The sequence below is a fragment of the Callithrix jacchus genome, chromosome 1, assembly GCF_049354715.1.
Source record: "Callithrix jacchus isolate 240 chromosome 1, calJac240_pri, whole genome shotgun sequence".
Classification (NCBI taxonomy): Eukaryota; Metazoa; Chordata; class Mammalia; order Primates; family Cebidae; genus Callithrix; species Callithrix jacchus.
Window position 1 is genome coordinate 15,023,945 of NC_133502.1, and position 20,995 is coordinate 15,044,939.

General features: G+C 45.7%; 1 protein-coding gene across 1 annotated transcript in view; it reads left to right on the top strand.

Moving 5' to 3' along the window:
• The window catches only part of UBAC2 (UBA domain containing 2), a 195,102-nt gene that overhangs the window by 146,802 nt on the left and 27,305 nt on the right, over nucleotides 1-20,995 (top strand). Inside the window, exon 7 of the mRNA XM_002742515.6 lies at nucleotides 481-726. Coding sequence (XP_002742561.3) covers nucleotides 481-726 — 246 coding nt within the window. The remainder of the gene's footprint in view (nucleotides 1-480; nucleotides 727-20,995) is intronic.

Here is a 20,995-nt window from a genome sequence, read left to right on the forward strand (position 1 = left end):
GATTCTGAATTGTGTTTATTCTCTGATAAATTTGTCACATGACTGGGTCAGCTGAGATATTGCAATTGTTTTCTGTTGGTGTCTCTGTGATGGCCATCTGCCAGCAAAAGTAACCACAGAGTCAGTATAGTGTGAAAGTGTTTCAATAATCAGATCTTTTACAGCTTTTAAAAAATGAAGATAGTATCCTGACAATCTTTTACCAGAACTTTGTATACTAAATGATTAGAATTTTGCTAGCTCTTCTAATTCAATAAAAACAATTATGTTTTACTGAGGAAATTCAGTTTTGTGCTGATTTGTACTGCTTAGTGTTCTGCAGAGTGGAGGAGGATTTTGCTTATCACCCAACACTGCTATGACTAAGAAAAATACCATGTACAGTGTTTGGAGGCTGCTAATTTTTGTGTCATATATATATATATTTTTTTTTAATGATGTTACATTTAAACGATCACACTGGATTTTTTTTCCTCTTAGATTTCCGGTCTGTGCTACGACAGCAAAATATTCCAGGTGCATCAGGTGCTCTGCATCCCCAGCTGGATGGCAAAATTCTTTTCTTGGACACTTGAACCCATCTTCTCTTCTTCAGAACCTACCAGCGAAGCCAGAATTGGGATGGGAGCCACGCTGGACATCCAGAGACAGCAGAGGATGGAGCTGCTGGATCGGCAGCTGATGTTCTCTCAGTTTGCACAAGGGAGGCGACAGAGACAGCAGCAGGTAAAAGTGCTAATAATTACTAAAAACCTAGAAATTTTTCAGTGGCCCAAGCAAATCTTTCCTCTGTGATTGCATGTGAGATAGGGACTACATTTTATTCCAGTGCCTTGCAAGTGGATTTTGATGTTTCCAAATAGAATGTAGATCTCTGTTAGTGGCTATTCTTAGTTGTTTAAAAAGGTTAAAAAAAAAAAATTGCAGCTGAAAGATTGGTCAAACTGAACATTCCTGTTCCAGCTATATAAGATAAGCATTACTTCTTAGAGAAACACCAACCTAGTTAACAAGCTGTACTATTTATCTGTTTTCATAATCTTGTAAAAGCCACAGTGTCTTCCTGTTAAAATGCTAATCATATGCTATGGAGTGAAGTACAAATGTAAAACTTCTTGATTTTCCTTAGTTGAAATGAAGAGAATATGGAGGTAAGCAGATTTTCAATGGAACAGCCAAGGAGTAGATAAAAATAATGCTGTGTTTTCTGAACCTTGCTATGAATAATCAGGAACTATTGCACATTTATCTACTAATACTGCTGCATCCAAACAATCTGATACTACACTTGTCTACCACAAGCAGCGAGGGAAGGAGGGTTCCTGCACGTCAGGCTAAAACCTCAGGCGTGATCTTTCTTGGACACTTCTGTGAGCCAGCCCACAGGGCTCCCATTTCTCGCCTCCACCTTCTTTACCCCTGGGGTAAACCATACAATTATCTCTGCCATCTCTGTGTCTCCCACTAGCATTGGATGCAAGAGGTAGGCCTTCAGATCTCACAGTGGTTTGGAGAAGTGAAATCAGGTTTGAGCTAATTAGAGTCACATTGGAGATGCAGGTCCCAGAGTTTATATCAGGATGGGAAGAAGGGGGCACCTTATCAGGGGCAGAGTCTACAAGAGAAAGTTGTGCTTGAATTTGAATGACTCTGGAACATGCCATAAAGATGCCCATGGTATATTTAAAGCTGAATGATGGACATCTCTGTCTTGGAAATATGGAAGCTACATATGTAGGTGATTGAGTCACCTCTGTATGGATGAGAGCTGAAAGCAAAGAACTAATGAGTTCTGCAAGAGAAGAACTACATCCAAGAAGAACCCAGGCTACAGATGAAGCCTTGTATTTAGCAGGAGGTAGATCCTGCAAAGAAACTCAAAGGTACGAGAACTCAGAATGATCCAAGTCAGAAAACCTGAGCAGTGGTTGAGTATAGAGGTAGAGGCACAGAGCTTATGAGGGAGAGAAAGAAGTAGGGGATGCTTCTGATGTTTCTGGCTTAGGTAATCTTAGATAGATGACTGATGGTTCCAATTCACCAGTATCAGAAGAGCAGATTTGGGGGAAATAAGTTGTCTGAGGGACCTTTGAAATACCTGGGAGGAGATTCCCCATTGGAGAACTTTGAATTTGTGTTCATGAGTAAACCAGAGAAGTTGCGTTTCTCAGACTGGCCTCCTCAGGAAGACTTTTATACATGGAGTTTATGAGAGAACACTGTCAGCATCAGTGTCTATGGGGGCAGGCTGGCGTAGGCAGCAAGATGGGACAGAGGAAGCAGCTGCAGTTTCAACAAAAACCTCACTGGTCTCATAGAGTGCAGTGGAGCTGAAAGAGCCCTTCTGAGTTGTCTCAAAATGGGGACTGGTCCTGTTGGATAAGTCTCACACATATGATCTCATTTAACCTTAATAACCTTTCTAAAGGCCCTACCTTTAAATACAGTCACATTATAGGGTTAGGGCTACAGTGTGTGAATTTGGGGCAGGGGAAAGGGTTGGGGGACAATGTGTTCCATAACACTGCTCCCCTCAGATTGGAAAGGGCCCAGTACTGTCTGTTGGCGCTGAGTGACTGCTCTGCTTGCAGATGTTGGTTATCAGGTGCATGGAACCTCTGTGGATGCCAGGTTGGATGCTCCACAGTCGCAGGAGATAGGTCAGCCTAGATGAGGGGGACCCACACATACCCCCATGCCACCATCATGGCCATCCGTTCATGTGCTAGCACTGGGGTATCTGGTAATGGAGCCACATTCATTCTGCCCATCTTCCATTTGGTGCCTTTTCTGTGGTGGATGCCCATGGTGGGCACTACCTGCAAAACATCTGATGCTGTTCCTTTAGCTGAATCCTCCTCGTTCTCTTCCTTCCAGTCCCCTGACCAGCCAACCAGGTCATCTTCCCTGCCCAGCAGATCCACATGTATGATTGCCTTAGGCCACTTGTCTTTCCACACAGAGCTGATATCTGAATGTGCTGCCCAGGCTCTGCCCTTAGGGGGTTCCTCTGATTGCTGTCTTTCAAGATCGAGCCATCATGCAGCCGTTTCCTTCAGCTGCCACTTCTGTCCTAAGCCAGCCTGTCTATGAGTCACATTTGGCTATTTTCCCCTTTGTCACTTGGTCATGAGGGGCCCACCTGCTGTGGCAGTTGTTGTTTGCTGGGAAGAGGCTGGTACAGCAGAGATGGCTGCCAGGGTGGTCTGACTTGCCTGCTTCTGTAGCTCACTCATGCCCGGCAGCCCCACTCATGCTGATCCCAGATGCCCCTGTCCATCCGAATATGGGTTTCTGTCAGCCCACCTGGCCTGGTAACTTGGTGGGTTTCCACTGCTGACCACATGCTCACTTTATGGTCTACAAACAGGCACTTCGTGGTGCAGCAGCAGTTTATGCATGTGAGATTCTTGGCTGTGTGTGCACGCCCTCACTCCAGAACCCCACGAATCCACATCATGGTTCTCCTTTTCTGCCTTGCCATAAGCTCTGCACAGTGTCTTTCCCCACCCCAGATACTTGGAACATCACAGGATTTGCCAGGTTGTACCCATGACTCGGAGAATGAGACAGACCCCAAACCTCTGCCCTACTGGAGCATGTATTTCCACCGGGCACCTGTGAAACAGGTCTTTAAGGCCTTTGAATGGGCCTTTAAGGCTGTTTCCACTGCTGCGAGACTCCTCCACTTTCATGGAATGGTCTCCCACAACGGGTCTGAAGTTCAGAGCAGGAAACCAGTCCCTGGGCTCTTGCACTTTTTCGTTGAATGGTCTCCTGGGCAGCACAGAGCAAACTCTTGATTTATTCCCAAGCTTACAAAGTTCTCTTCTAGTGTCTACACATGTGTATACCCAAATCTCGGCGCTTAGCCTCCTGCTGAACTTCACCAAACTGTGTCTCAATTTTACTCAAGAGTAAAATCACCATGTAGAGAACTCTTTTGTTAAACCACCGCTAGAAATTATCCACTGTGTTTGTTTGCATGCACGAGTACTGTACATGGTGCAGTTGTATTGGAATGTAATACCAGGGGAAAGTTGGTTTTCACTTACTTTCTGACAAATAAGCACTTAGTGCTTATTATATGCCAGGCCCAGGGCTGGATTGTGGACCCAGGTATGAGAAAGATAGCCCCCAGTCCTTTTTCTTACAGAGCTTAGGTCCTGTCTCTCTTGCAGAATTACCACGTTTTACTCTTTATCACTAAGAAGACCACCACCATTTATTGTGCCAGCCCCATAGTAAGTACTCAGTATACGTTATCTCATTTATGCCCCGCCTGCTCCTAGAGAGATGCAGGTTTTCTCTCATGACCCTGGAGGCTCAGGGAAGTGCAGGCTTGTCCATGGGCATGCAGCTATTGATGGGGATCTGGGAGTGGGACCAGCTGTGTCTGACTCCGAGGTCTCTGTTCCTGATCCCTCACTCATATACCTCCCAACATGAGAGCTTCTTGGTGATTTTTTTCCCCCTTTTCAGTTTAGCTGGCAGGAAACTCAGTGCCAGGCTTCAGGTTTAATTAGGTTTCTAACCCGAAGTTAGAACTCTTGGCTTCCACCTTCTTCTATATGTTTCAGATATATATTTTTATTGTTTGCTCTTGTATCTTTTATTGTAGGCAATCTCATGCTGTGTTACTGCATTTAAAATACGGCTGTTATTTTTTTTTAAACTGTTGATTTTCAGATGTTTTTCATAGAATCTAGAGTTTATTTAGTCAGAAAGTCATGATTTTCAGTTATTAACTGCTATATATTACACGTTATCATTTCAGGTATTCCAAAATAACACTCAAGTTTTGTTTCAGTGTATTCCTTTAAATTTCTCATGCCTGCTTATGCCATAGTCCATCTTGCCATCTGGCAGGTACTCGCTGCCACCCCTGCCATGTGCTTCTCATGTGACTCTGGGGGCATAGCTGGACTGCTTGGGCAGCTCTCTGACCAATACTGGTGGCTTCTATATGGGCAGAAATGAGGTGAAGAACATGTCCTTCCCTCCGTAAGTTTGTGGTCAACTTCAGGGAGCTCAGGCGGTTGTACTTGAAATAGGTGAACATCTAAGAACAATGAAATATTTACTGAAGCACCCATGGCAGTGAAAATCTGAGGAGAGAGCCACTGGTATGGCCTGGTGCTGCCAAAAAAGATTTCAGGAAGTAGAAGGATGGGTGGAATTTGGATGGGTGGAGAGGGTAGGGCACATCATTCCAGAGGAGAGGATCATCAAGAGTGAGGCATGGAGGTACTAATGAGACCCTAAAAAGGAAAGGCCTCCAGGATGAGATGTTGGCAGATGTGTTGTGAGAAATAGTAACTGATAATGGAGGGAGGTGTTTTAAGCCTGACAGTAGATTTGGGCTTGGACATTGGCTGTGAAAAATGGTTTATTCAGTAACAAATATAGGACAGTTATCTCAGAAAATGTGATTTTATTGCACTGTGTAAAATGGACGGGGGAAAGGAGAAACCACAGAGGAGACAAACAGAAGGAGGTTTCTAAAACCCAGCTCTCAGAGGAGTGTCTTGGCTGGACTGATGCTGCTCTCTGGATTGAGCTCTCCTTCCTCTGTTCACTCCCTAAATAGGTTGTTTCCTAAGACTTGGTTCTCCACCTGCTGAGCTTTTCATGCTGGACACCCAGGGGGACCCACTCAGTCCCTGTCCTCACCGCTTTGTTGAGCTCATGGCTCCCATGAGTTCCCACGAGTCTCTCAAGATCTAAAGACTGGACCCCCCTCTCTCCTGGGCTCCAGATGGAAATATCCTGCTGCCTACAGGATATCTCCACTTCAGTGTCCCACCGGCTCTTGACATGTACTGTTTTTTTTTTTTTTTTTTTTTTTTTTTTTTTTTTTTTGAGACAGTCTTGCTGTGTCGCCCAGGCTCTGGAGTGCAGTGGCACGATCTTGGCTCACTGCAACCTCTGCCTCCCTGGTTCAAGCAATTCTCCTGCCTCAGCCTCCCAGGCACTCACCACCACATCCGGCTAATATATTTATTTTTAGTACAGGGTTTCACCATGTACCAAGCTGGTTTATAACTCCTGACCTCGTGATCCACCCGCCTCGGCCTCCCAAAGTGCTGGAATTACAGGTGTGAACCACCATGCCCTGCCAATGTGTACTGTTTCTTTGCTAAATTCATTTCCCTTTCTCACTCCCTGCCTGATGAAAAGACCATTGTTTACCAGAAGATCCAAATCTAGGATTTCATCCAGATGTTTCCCACTTATGCATCCATGTCCTTCCTGCCCTCCCTGCCAGTTCCGTCCTGAAGAGTCACCCTCCTTGATGTAAGTCCGTCATTCATCTCCAGTGCTGTGGTTGAGGCCATAGCACCATTTGCCTGGATTTCTTTAGTAGTTTCTTCTCTCCCATCTCCGTCACTGACGGCCTCCCTCCCAGGCCTGCCCCACAGCCTCACCAGTGATCTCTGTGAAAACACAAATCTGATTGTTTCATTCCAGCTATCATCCTTCAGGGCCTCTCCATAGCTTTAAGAGTAGTTCCAGCACAAAGCTCCTGCCTGCTCTGTGGCTGCATCTCCTTACTGCTGCCATGTGCAAGACCTTAGGCCAGCCATGCTGCACTGGCTTACTCGCAGTTCACCACTGCTCGTGTTGTTCCATGCGGTCTTGCCTTCACATCTTCCCTTTTCTCTGCCCAGAATGAACTTCTGTTCCAACCCCTTCCCCCCACCCTCCCACATACACATCTTCTTTACGTGCCTAGCCCTATTCACTCGGCATTCCTGACAAATATCGCCTCCTCTGGGAAGCCCTCCCCAGCTTCCTGGGGGGCTTTCAGAGCTCTCTCTGCCCCTGTAGCCACTGCGTGTCTCCCTGTGGCACCTGCTAACCCGATGCTCACTGCTGATTTACTGCTGTCTTCACCAGTGTGTCTCAGGATGGAGCAGACTTGATTTCTCCATATCTCCAGTGAGTAAATAATCCCTGGCACATATTGGGAACTGAATAGTGGGGAATTAAAGAGCAAATATGAGCATAGTGAGTAGATACAAAAAGACTAGGCAAGCCGAATACAGATGAGTCATCAGAGCTGGAAACATCTACAGAGGCTGGGCACACTGGCTCATGCCTGTAATCCCAGCACTTTGGGAAGACCAGGTGGGCGGATTGCTTGAGCCCAGGAGTTTGAGACCAGCCTGGGCCACATAGTGAGACCAGGTACTATTTTTAAAAAAAGAAAAGAAAAGAAAAAAAGATCTACAGATAATCTGAGAGAACAATGGAAAGCAAGACTCATGTTTAGAGAGTACAAAGAGGAGAAAAAAGAACCCCATGGACCAAGGAGAAAACTCAGGGAGGCTACAGAGTAGAATATTTCAGGAAGAGTAGGTGTTCAGTAGCAGATTGAGATGCTACTACCCCCGCCTCCCAAAAAAAGCCAAGTGAAGATGATGACTGGAAGAAGAACACTGGGTTCAGCAGAATGAGTTCACTTTTGAAAGGGATTTCCGTGGAGAGATGGGGATGACAAGCGCTGCATGAGCTGGAAGTGGGGGAAGGTCAGTATCACTCTGTTCTGACTGGCTGGTCTCATTCTGGGACATCACTGTAGTCACACTGGTACCCATTCAAATGTCAGTATGATCTCATCCCACCGAAGCATTTTTAGTCCACTGTGTGTGGTACATTCCCATTCCACACCTCTGAAGAATAGTGACCAGGGTGATGGCTCTACAGACCTCACTTCAGCTGGGACATGAGACCCAGGTGCTGACGTGGGCAGGGTGCAGTGTTCCCACGTTCATCATCAAGCACAGGCATGTGATAAAGTCATCAAGTGTGCTTTGACCTCTTACAGAACTTTCTGGACATTTCCCGCAAGCACTGACTATCCAAAGGCCTTTAGAGGCTTGTCTCATGGGCCTGCAGCAGTGAAGATGGAATGGGCTCCAGAGTGTGACTGCAGCCTGTGATGCCCACTTATCATCTCAATCCACATCCACAGATGTCCCATTCTTTTGTAAACTCATGTTGGGACACCGTGCTGGACACACATAAGCTGCTCTCAGTTTGCTCATTGCCCGCTGACTCACTCTTCTCTCCCAGCAGAGCTGCTGTCTCCAAAGCAGGTGGTGTCTCAGAGTCATTTTGCTACTTGCAGCTGTGATCGTCTTTCCACTGCCAAGGCCATTATATAACTTCTCATGAGTTTGTGTTTTATTCATTCCCAGTAGAGTAGGAGCTCTCGGAGGGCTAGAGCTGTTTTTCTTCATCTTTGTCTTTTGGCTGTAATGCAGTGTACTGCCCTAAGAGATTAAGTAAGACAGCACCTGCACCTTCAAGAGGTTTGCAGCCAGCAAGGGGGAGACATGAGGCTTCACTGGGCAGTAGGTTTCTGTGGGAGTCTGTGCAAAGAGGAGAAAAAGGACCCCTGAGGCCTAAATGGTGGATGTGGCCAGTTCTCCCTAAGGGAGGCAGCAAAGGTAATCTTGAGGCCAGTGGGGGCCAGGTGTTTCAGTCACAGCGGACCTTATGAAAAAAATGTACAGGGGCTCAAAATAGCTGTGAGGACTTGCTGGGAATTGCATTCACCTGAGATTGAGGTTGCCATAAGAAAGAGGCAATGAAGGACATGGCTGGGAAGACAGCAGAGGCCAGCAATTCTTCTACCAAACTAAGAATTGCTGTTGTTTTCATCCTGCCAGAAGTGGTGGGACAGTGAGACCTTTTCAACAGAATATGTTAGATTTGTTTTTAAGAAAGCTTACTTTAGTCATAATATGAACATTGTTTAAAGAGATGGCGCTAGGCTGGGCACAGTGGCTCATGCCTGTAATCCCAGTGCTTTGAGAGGCCAAGGCAGGAGGATAGCATCAGCCTAGGGATTTGAGACCAATCTGGGCAATGTACTGAGACCTCTTCTCTACAAAAAAAATTAAAAATCAGCTGGGCATGGTGGCATGTACCTATAGTCCTAGCTACTCAGGAGGCTGAGATGGGACGATCACTTGATCCCTGGAGGTCAAGGTGCAATCATGGCTCAAAAAAAGAAAACAGTGACGCTAGAGTAAGACCAGGTGGGAGATGGTGATGAAGAGCACACAGTGCTCAGGATATTGGTGGTGATGAGCCAGAGTGTGCCCAGCTCGTCACCCTGAAGGACCGTGTTCACGCCTCCCCATCAATTACTGGAGTCTCCTATAGTAATGAGCATCCGAATGGTGGCTGTGTGACCTGAGTCTCCACAGCTTCACAGTGCGTGTCTCCCTCCCTTCGCTGGCCATAGCAAAGAAGCTCTGTGTGCTGTGATAAGAAAGAGATATCTGTTCTCTACCCCTGGCCCCTGGCACACAGCACCTAAAGCCCTTGGAATCTCTACAGTGAGGAGTGTCTTTTCACATGGATGACTGATGTTCGGGCACTCCTGGATAGCCTCTGATGGGGGCTAGTTACCAGGGGATCCAGTAAGTGATTAGAGTGTTGAGACTTTCAGCCCCACCCCAGCCTCTGCAATTAGGGAGAGGGGTTGAGGTAATCACCAATGGCCAGTGATAAAATCAGTTTTATCTACATAATGAAGTTTCCATAAAACCCCCAAAGCACAGGGTTGAGAGAACTTCCAGATTGCTGAATATGTGCTGGAGCAGGGTGCAGAGGGTGCTAGAGAGGGGCACGGACAGTGCCCCATGCCTTGACCTGTGCATCTTTGGCCTCTGGCTTTTCATCTGTATCCCTTGTAATATCCTTTCTAATCAATGGGTAGACGTCAGTGTAGTGTTTCCCTGAGTTCTGTGAGCCATCCTAGCAAATTAATTGAACCTAAGGAGTAGACCATGGGAACCTTCATTTATAGCACATTGATTAGAACCACAGGTTAGGGCTGGCAATTGCCATCTGAAGTAGGGCAGCAGTCTTGCGTGACTGGGCCTTTAACCTGTGGGGTCTGAGGCCATCTCCTGATAGATAGTGTGGGGATTGAGTTAAGTTATAGGACACCCTGCTGGTGTCCACTGGAGAACTGCTTGGAGTATGGGGCAACCCCCCAGCACGTCTCGTGTCAGAAGGGTTGTGTTGAGTGGTGTGTGAGTGTAGAGAAGAAGAAACAGTGCTGTTTTTCTTCAGAACCATGCTCACAATAGAAAGCACCATAACATAATGAAAAGAACAGGAATGGGCAGTTAGGGACTCAATCCTGGGTTGACAGGGACATCTATACAGAGTCTATAGAATACTGTTGTCATTGGGGATAAAAAAGAATTATACAAAATTACTTTAGGTACCAGAGGCTCTAACAGATGCTTGTTATTTGTTATTATCATAGTATTGGCCATCTGTTTTTGTGGCTCTCAGGAAGTTTGGGAGATAGTCTGATTTAGGAGCTAACCTTGATAGTTATTACTCTTAAAAGCTTGTAACCTCTAGAGCAACGGTCAGCAGGTTATGTCCTGTGGGCCAAACTACCTGTTTTTGTACAGTCTGAAGCTAGGAACAGTTTTTACATTTTAAATGGTTATATAAGTAACTACATAGTATCCTTGATCTCTTGCCTCTTTGTCTTCCAAACCTAAAATGATTACTGTCTGGCCCTTTACAGAAAAATTTTTGCCAGCCCCTGCCCTAGAAGATTATGTAGCCAGCAACTTTCAAAGTAACCTTTTACCTGGAAATGTGAATGTTCTCTTAGTTCTGGTCACCTGCTGTTTTTGGGAACCAGTCATCTCTCTTTTCGCTGATGATGAGAATGCTGTTACATACCACGGCACAAACTTGGGGTTAAAGCTTTCCATAAGGCATTTCTGTAAAGTTTCCATCTATTTTAGAAGGAGAACTAAGGTAAAGCCCACTGTGGGTGAATCCTGCTTGGTACAAGCCAAGTGGGACATTTGGCAGCAAAGCCCTGGAGTCCTCGGTGCTCATCTTTTTATTGCTTCCTCATCTCATTGGGCTGCCCCGTTCCTGGTCATCACCTCCATGTGTTTCACCTGCAAGGAAAGAAGCTACTGACACAAGCAGCTCACCATTATTCACACATGCATTTCAGTTACTTTCACAGCATTTGGTTAAAGTGAGTTTAGCTGCACACCCTCCCTTAGTAACATTTTTGTGGCTGTGAAAATTGTTTCTCTCCTTATCCTCCCCCAGCAACAGTCATTCACTGTCATCTGACATATGCATCAGGAGGCAGATCTGCCTTGTCAGTCATGAGAGTTCCTATCATTAATCAAGCATTTTTAATTCAGTAACTTTTTTTATTGTCTTAAAAGTATTTTCTGGTCCTTGATGTATATTTTAGCAGCTGATAGAATTCACATACCATGTAACTCACCCCCTTGAAGTGTACAGTTCAGTGGTCTTTAGTATTGTTTAGTTGTGCAAATACCAACACAATTTTAAAACATTTTCATCACCCCCAAAGAAACTGCACCCATTAGTCATCATTCCCTTCCACCTAGTCCTAGGCAGCCACTCATCTACTTTGTGTCTCTGTAGACTTGCTTATTCTAGACATTTTATAGAAATGGAAGCCTGTGTAGCCTGTCTTTATGATTGGCTTCTTTGGCTTAGCTTCACGTTTCTGAGGTTGACGCATGTTACAGCATGGTTGATTTTCCCTCTGTGGTTTGGATAGCAAGATCCGCCTAGTAGAGCTTTATGTGTGCAGGTGCCACCCCACCAAACCTGTTTCTGTCACTGCCCCTTCATCAGGCCAGCTTCCTTAAGAAGCTTCCTGTTGCCTCTTGGCCTCACCAGTGCTACCATTTTCATCACCATCTATTCCCCAGAATACACTCAGTGCCCACCATGTGCTGGACCAGGCTCTGGGGAGTCCCACAGTGACCAAGGCAGCACGATCCCTCCTCTCCCTGAGTTTAGTGTAGAAAGCATCAGTTACAGTGAAATATGATGGGTGCTCTTCTAGGAGAAACGCATAGCCCAGCCAGGAAGAATCAAGAAACTGTGTCTGGAGGCAGCACCATCAGAAACTCTGTACCTCCGTCTCCACCTCTGTGTCGGGGGTAGGGGCGGTACATGTGTGTTGCAAAGGAGTCCACCAGGAATCCAAAGTGAGCAAATTCTCATGTGTCTCAAGCATCCTCACAGACAGGAAGCTGGCACGTGGCACACTTCTCAGCACTTTTCCTTTTTGGGTACGCTCTTTCACTTTTTGGTGCAATTTGATTTGAAAATGATTCTTTTCAAGTTGCTATGCTTCCTTGTCAACAAAGCAATCTAATCAGTTATAGCTAGTTCTTTTATGACTTTCTTTCAAGAGTTTATGTGTATAGCATCAGATGTGGAATGAGCTACTAGTGCTTAGTTGATAAAAATCTGCAAATTAAATGAAAATTACATGCAAGAACTCTATTTTCAAGTGAAGTTAAACCTATGCTGTTTATCTCAATCTGTACCTCTTTGCAGAAACTACTGTTAATGTTTCCAGTGCTTTTGTAGTTGATCATACTGCTCTTTTTGACAAAATTCAGAACAGAAAGATCGGATCAATTTAACTGTGATCCTTTTCCAAGACTGACTCATTAAGTGATCTTGAGAAAATCATTTCTGTTTTCCATTCTGCCTTAGTGTCTTCATGAGAAAGAAGAGTGTGGTACAGTCTCAAGATATTTCAGAAAACAAGCAAATGATGATGAGGTGCTTGGCATTTTGAAGATGTAAAAGTTGTCAGCAATCCTAATTCTTTTCCTGGGTTTCCCTTTTGTCACTTATTAATCACTTTTTGAAAGGATGAATGAATTTAGAGGTGGACTCCAGAGCAGTATCAGGTTAAACCAGGGGTATGTTAGAAAAATCATGCTCATAATCATTCTGGGAAGTTTTTTTCTTCCCCCCAAAAAAAGCCATCCTGGTGGATTTTCAAAATCAGAAAACACACTTAATGCAGAACAGACCACTGGAGTACCCAGGAGCATCTCAGGAAAACTGAGCACCTCGAGAAGCCTTGATTTCGTGCAGCCCTCAAGGGTTCAAAGCCAGCAGCCCAGTGCTGTGGTCGAAAGACATGGTTTTGTGGATGAAGCAGCGGCGGCCAGGAATTTTCAGAGTTGTGTGTCATGATCTCCCACCCGAGATTAGAGCATAGATTAGCCATACTGAGATTTGGTAAAAATCATTTTGTCTAAGCGATGGAGATGTGTGCATGTGCACAGTGCCTGTTCACAGGGGATGCAGGCAGATCATGGGTTTAGGATGGGGGAGGCCACCACACCCCCTTCACTCCTCTGCGTCTGCTCCCTTGTGTGGACACTGTCCACAATAGTGGCTCTCACAGGGCGGTTGCCCAAGGAGCTCATATCTTGTTGGAGATAGGAGATCATGCACATGACATTCCCGAGCAGTGTGAGGAGGGTGACATGGGGGTATCAGCCTAGCCAGGGGCTCCTCCGACAGCAGCTCTGGTGGGCAGCCTGATGCTCCTTTTTGAGACAGAACTGTTTGGCTTTCCAGATGTTCTTTAATATAATGATGGGAAGAGACAGCTCATAACTAGCTTAAGGCTATCTAGTCCAGCTTTCCATTTTACAGCTGGGGAAGCCCAGACTCAGTGTTTTATTCTCTGTTCACTTGGTGGCTTGGCTGAGTTCTGTGGAAGTTCAGCAGAGCAGGGGCACCGGAGGGTTTGGGTTGCTAAGAAAGCAGCCAGTTACAGATGGGAAACAGGAGCTGTGCCCTGTGCAGACAGAGGGGGCCAGGGAGGGCATTTTAGGTGGCAGGGACAGTTGCAGCAAGTCGGGGACATGGGGTGGAAGGAGCACGGGAGAGGAGAGGAGAGAAGTAATTTAGGATGGGGCTGGTTTGGGCAGACGTGCAAAACAGGACAGACTCAGACAGGATGCCCAAGGGTTTTTGGTTGAGGCAGTCTCATTGTGAAAGGTCTTCTTGTGCACACTCACTGACTGTACATGCAGATGGGATTGGGGAAATCATATTGGCAGTCATGTTATCCAAGAAGTTGTTGACGTAATCTCAGAGTGCAACAGCAAGGACCTAAATGGGCAGATCCCCTCCCAGGGGAAAATCAGCAGTCCTCAAGTGTTGGCTGGGTTTGATGGACAGCGGAGAGCCGAGTCCAGACATGAACTGGAAGGTGGACATCTCTGCCACAGTGATGGCAGACAGGCAAGTGTGGGAATGAGACTCAGGTGGTCACTGAAGATGTGAAAATGGATGAACTCTCCGCAGAGGAAATGTAAGAAGAGGGGAAACCTTGAGTAATCCCCAGTCTCATTTTTAATAAGGAGTTTCACCTCTGCTTCTGTTGAAACATTTACTGTAATAAGTACCAGAACTAATTTTATTTTTGACTTTTACTTAAAATTTGTGTGTAGAACCAACTTTAGGAAGGAATAAAATGACCCCAAATTTGTCAGACAAAGGAATGAAGGACAGAGAACCAGAAGATGCGATGCAGAAATGGGTAATCCACACTCTGAGAGATGCGCTTCCATTCTTATGTCTTCAAGGTCGCTGTCTCAGTGCTTGCTGTGTGGCCCTTACCGTCACCTGCGTTCAGGGTTTACGAGTGTGTCGCTCAGTCGAGGGAGTGAGGAAGCCACAAGATAAGGCCTCAGCATGCTCTTCCTGCGCTAGTGTCCCTTGACCTGTGGCCAGGCTATGGGCTGTGGAAGCTGGTGGTCCCCCCATGTCACCCTCGCACCACCTCCTCCTCCTCACAGAGCAGCCTGAGGGTTCTCGTTTTTACCAAAACCAAAACCAAACCAAAACACAGGAAAAGGCTGGGATACCTTTAGTCCTGACGGTCCCTGGAGGAAAGGATCTCAATAAGGAGTGATGGGTCAGTCACCTTTTCAAAACAAACGAGGGCTAAGGTGTTGGCCTGTGGCTCAGCCCGCAACATGCCTTGTGCCACACATTCCCCGCAGACACCCGGAGTCTCACCCTGCTCTGTGCAGGGGCCTGGAGAGCAGCAGCAGCACAGGCCCACTGGACGCCCTGGTGCATGGCCAAGCCAAGTGTGTCCCACAGCTCTCTCCAGAGTCCCTTTCCCTTACCACCAGGCCTTCCCAAATGGAACTGGCCGGGGGCTGTGCTTTGTTGAAACAAAGGGGAAAACCTGACTCTCTTGGGTTTGCAGTTGCTGTTGAAACTAATTTAACCGGTTTTTAAAATTGTACCTATGTCACAGTAAGATCAGCTGCATTAGGTGTGTCAGGCCTCTGAAGAGAAATATCACTAAAGTAAACAGGATTTGGGACACATGTCTGTCAGATTGCACACAGTAGAAGCGTTCCTTGCAGGGGCTGCTGGGTTTCATCCTAGGCTGTGCTGGAGCTTCCCGATGCACTCTGTAGATGTCTTTGCACCTCCTCTTCTCACTGCCACCCCCAGTCAGTCCCTGGACCACCAGCTGTGGCCCTGACCCTTTCATCCCCTGGGTGGAATGCACAGGTAAGGTGTGTGGCCTTTGGGACTCCAGCTGACTAGAGCAAGAAGAAGGGAGAAGAGATGGGTCACAGGGCAGCTGATGGTCGGAAACTTCTGTCCCCCAAACCAAAACGTTCTCAAAACTGAGCAACAGGATGTATCGTGTCTCCTGATTGTATTGCCATGGAAACTGCCTTCTGTTCTGCCTAGAAGAAACAGTACAGTTTGAAGTCTGTAATCCATCAACACTGGCCACTGCAAGAAACCACAAAGAAAAAGTGAAACCGAGTGCTGCAAACTAGCCTGGGAGTTTGTTCAAGCGATCGTTTCCTTTCCCTCCAGTTCATTTTTTTCTTCAGTACCTACTGAGACTCCCACTGAGCAGCATAGAAAGATACAGTACACTGTTTTTATAGCACTTGACACAAGGGAACAGGTGGCACTTCACATGACAGGGTTAGATTCAGTCTTCCGAGTTTTCTAAGGTTAATTTGTTGAAGATTTTAACAAGGAACCAAGGATTTCAGATATGCAGCAGGATTTATTCTGGGCCTCGTGTTGCCGCCATCTCTTATCCAAGTGGTAAATGTGTTTCCAGTTTGTGTGCGTGGTGCTGGTGGTGAGCTTTGTTTGGTATTCTTTTGTTTTTGGTTTTTCCTTGGTTTTGCCACAAAGCTTTTGCCGAGGACAGCAGCCTCTGTGGTGTCTCTTTCCTCTGTAGTAGTTGTGCTTACTCTCATAGTCACGCACCACATAACAATACGTTTTAGTCAACAACAGATCACATGTATGACAGTGGTCCCGTAAGACTATGGTGCCATATTTTTGCTATGTCTTTTCTATGTTTAGATACACAACTGCTTCCAGTATTGAGTACAGTGACCTGCTGTGCAGGTTTGTAGCCCAGTCGCTATAGGCTACACCAAGCCGCCTTGCTGTGTTGTAGGCCATCCCATCTAGGTTTCTGGAAGTACGTAGCAACAAAGGCACCTAATAGTGCATTTCTCAGAATGAAGCCCTGTTGTTAAGCGGCACGTGATTGCAGTTCTAACAACATGCCTTTCGTTCAGTCCTGAGGTGCTTCTTGTTTAGTTTTTAATGTACATTTGTTTTGTTACCTCAGTCAGACTCTTTCAGGGCCATAGGAAATTAGTCATTTCTCTGTGTCACAGCCTCCTTACCTGGCCCAGGACAGCACACTACGCACAGAAGGCAAATGACTAAAACTAAGTGTAAGCATACTCATACTCAGAACAAAAGCTGCAGCTTCCACAGAGCACTTGGGGGTGGTCCAGGGGATTGCAAATAACTGACTTACATTAGGAGTTGCCATTTGTGTTTTCACCACAGTTTCCCAGCATTGCTTCTTTGTAACTCCTGGTTCTTGTTTAGAAGAGGGTGCTATGTTCATGATGCATGTAGGTATCAGGCATGTCCTTTAGGAGCCTCCTTATTTTAACCCCTTTCACCCCTTCCACCCCACCTTCATTAGTAATCTACCACCTAGGTCTTCATATTCCAACTAACTACAGTCTTAGCTAGGAAAACCACATACACCTGAACTCAGCCATATGCTTCACTGTATGTTTCTTCAGTCAGTTATCCATTCAGTGACTGTTTCTTGAGTACTTGCATATGCCAGGTTGTACAGGAGGCCAGGTCTATAAGCAGGACAAGATGGAGAGTCACAGCCCCCATGGATCTGATAGGCTGTTGTGAGATCAGGCCAATTGGCCTGCAAGTGAAATGGGATATGCTGAGAGCTGCCCTGGGGAAGGGACAGTGAGGCATGAGAGCACACAGAGGAGTGTGGGGGGGTGAGAGCAGGTTCCCCAGCAGGAGTAGAGAAAGTGAGAGCAGGGTGGTGAGAAAGTGACTCCAGTGGCAGACAGGAGTCTGGTAAGCCCAGATAAGAAATTTCCACTGGATTCTGAAAGCAACAGGGTCCCGCTGAGTAGCATCAAAGGGGAAGTTGTCTGTAGTCGTCCAAAAAGGCCCCTAACATCCTCTTCCTTTCTTTTCTAAGTATGTATCTATGTGGCTGAATTTTCTTCAAGTACTTCAAAAGCCAGAGTAACATAGAACAGAATCGAATGCAGAAGCAGGTAGGAGAACCCAGCAACCTTCTAGTAAGTCAGATATTAAAGATATTTGCAAAAATGGAAAACAGTGCCACTCTTCTCAGTAATTCTGTTTAGGAAAACATGGTTATTTTTTATTTTAAAAATCTACATTTATGTTAGCAAGTAATGGGATTGTGATTGTTAATGAGTTATTAAATATTTGTAAATTAAGAAAAAAGCAATGAGGAGCCAGCAAAGAGTTTCTAAGTAGAGGACTGATGAGATTTGTATCTTAGGAAATAACTCTGGAGCCACCGCTGCCATGGACTATGATCTACACAGGGCAGTGAGAGTGAGGATGGAGAGAGGTTAAGATGGAAGAGTTCCAGTTGACAGAGCCTGGAGATCTGGTTTATCCAGTGGATGGATGTGGATGTCACACCCCAAGACCGGGGACCCAGCAAGAGATATGGGGTTGAAGATGACTTTGTTTGGGATGTGTTCTATCTTAGGTGTCTCCATAACATGTAGATCAAAGTATGTCCAGGAGACAGTGGGTTACATGGCTCTGAGACACAGCATTTGGGTTGGAGGTTCGGGTTTAGGAATCTGTACCACGTGAAGCCGCAGGAATAGAGGGGCACCTAGAACACAGAAGGAGGAAAGAAACACTGCTCATGTAGAACCTTCAAGAACACCTGTGTTTGAAGGACAAGAGTGGGAGGAGGAGACTCTGAGGACACTGAGAAGGCATAGCCAGAGGGCTAGAAAGAAAGCGGGATGCCACGAGGCCCGGGGAAGAGAACGTCAAGGAGGAGTGGTCAGTAGGACCTGGTGCTGCCAGAGGTCAGGCCAGAGAGCGCTCAGGAGGAGCGGCTGGATCTAACAGAGAGGGAGCTTTGATAACCTGGGAAAAAAAAGGAAAAACTGTTTTGTGGTTAGAATACCAGACTATGAGCTTCTAAAAGGCAGGGAGGTTGTTTTTATTCTCTTTGTACCTTCATTGCTGAAGGTATCACCAGGTATATTAGTAGATAAGACAATTTTGTTGATTTTACATTAACTCATTCAAGTAAAACAGTCTAGTCTTTTTCTACTCTTGATCTCCATGGTAGGCCATCCCCATTGTGAGAGGCGCCTATTAAATCAACCTGTTTCCTAAATGTATAGGTATTTCCTTATGGCTTGGGGTAGAGCTTCCTGACCACTGTGTCATGGTCATAGATGAGCTGAGATACTGGTCCCCTCCTCCCTTGGGGCAGCTGGAAAAGACCTGAAGCCACTGGATCAGCTGTAAACAGTTTTGGCTGTCCTGTGGGCCATACAAATCTGTCTTTTTTTGTGTGTGCCATGAAGTGGAAAACATTTGAAAGCCTTGGTCCATAGCACGCTTAGTAAGTCCTCGTGTGGGCTCCGCCTCGCCTTCTCTGTGCCCAAGCACAGCATCCACAAACAGTCACTCTTCGCTAATCATTCTTTGCTGCATGGTGGCCCGCGGGTTGCCACACATTGTAGAGAGTGGAGGTAGCCCTACTGTGTGCTTCACACTTCAAACCTGGCATGCTGATAAAAGTTTTCTGAGCACCAGAGACTGAGAAGAAAAAGTGCATTTGTTTCCAGTAGCCAGCCATCTTAAATTAAGATGAAGATGCTTTCGGAAGTAACTTTGTTTTTTTCTGAAACATCACATTGAAATGTCCCATTCCGTAATTGTTCTCCATTTTACTCTTTTATGGGGCATCAACTTGTATGAGGAGTCAGCTCCGGCTGCACTGAGCTGAGAGTGGTACTGGCCACATGGGAAATGATGTTTAGGTCTTCCATCCATCACAGCCCTCCAAGATCCTATAGTCTAGTTGGGAAGATAAGAAACAATACCGTATAAAGTATAACGCCAAGTAGTAAGGATGAAAATAATCATAGCTAAGCTGCAATAAGCTTGTAGAAGGCTTTAAGTTCTATTTTAAATGTTTCACATGAATTAACTTTTTTGATCCTCATACTCTCCATATGAGGTGGGTGCAGTTATTCTTACCATTTTATAGGAGAGAAAACCAAGGGTTGTGGAAGTGTTTGAAAATGCACCTAAGGTGCTACAGTAGGAGGCAGAGCTGGGATTTGAGCCCAGGTATGCTGGCTCTAGAGACTGTTCTTACTCAGCTTCCTCTACCTTTTTGTCCCTCTGCCATTATTCCCTAGAATTGCCTTGCTCCGTGAAGGAGGTATAAACCCACCTAGGCTCCTGTCTTAGAACACTTTGGGGAAAATGCCTTGCACTCCTCTCCATTGTTGAAATCATTCTCCTTTAATATTCAGCCCCAGACCCATCCTCTTGGAAGTCTTACCCCTGAGCTTTGGCTGCAGTGGGTTGATATCCACTCTGAGCTTTTCTAGTCCTTTTAATTTAGGCCTCACAGCTCCCTTCTTAATTATATATCATCTTGCATTGTTCTGGCTTTTCTATTTCTGGGTATCTTGCCATCTGCCAAGAAGATGGTACGCTCCTCGGGAGCAAGAATGAGACCATATGCCTGGCTCACACCCTCCTGTGGACGCTCCAATGCCCGAGGTCAGCCTCCCATGAGCTTTTCTGGCTTCTCTGATATAGACACTGCCTGAGCATCCTGTCCAGAAACCTTCCAACACCTGTAGAACATGGATTTCTATCCCATGGAACTTCTGCTTAATAAAATGTCAGAAACTTTTACTGCTCCTCAGTTGGGACATGCATGTATGTATATATGTATTAATATATATTTATTCATTCATGTATATATACACACAGGAATTTTTACTTCATTTGAAATCTTAAAAACTAATAATAAATAGTTCATAAAGCGCCTGTTCAAACTGCAAGCTATTTCCTTCTTCCTTTTTAAAATATGTGGTTATTGCTTTTGAAGAAGACAAAGTAAAGGAAACATTTCCTGTTTATAGAGGCTCATATTTAACCCTACATAAAGAGCAGATTCATGTCAAAACATCCTAGAACCTAGAGCAGTAACTTTCTGCTTTTTAAGCACTTTTCTACTATCACAGTAGAGGGACTGGGGTTTTGTTTGCTTTGCCTACTTTTTGATTCTCTCCCTCTGTTGTAAGAAATGAAATGTAACTCAGAGCTCATTCCCCTTCCACTGTCCTGGAGCTGGTGTGTTGTATGCCTTTGCATGTTTTTTAATCTTTGCTACATATGTACTTGTCAGATTTCTCGACCTAGACACCAGTGACATTTTGATCCAGACCATTCTTTGTTACAGGGTTGTTATAGGGGCTGCCCTATACATTGTAGGATGCTTGGCAGCATCCCCAGCCTCTATCTACTAGATGCCAACAGCACTATCATCCTGTCCCCCTCTCCTCCTTTACTTAACAACCAAAACTGTGACCAGACATTGCCAAATATCCCCTGGTGTGGGGGTAGGAGGACAGAGTCACCATTATCATATATCCATCTGAAAAAGTTAAAATAGACCAGACACAGTGGTGGACATCTGTAGTCTCAGCTACTCAGGAGGCCAAGATGGGAAGATTGCTTGGGTCCAGGCGTCCAGGACTGC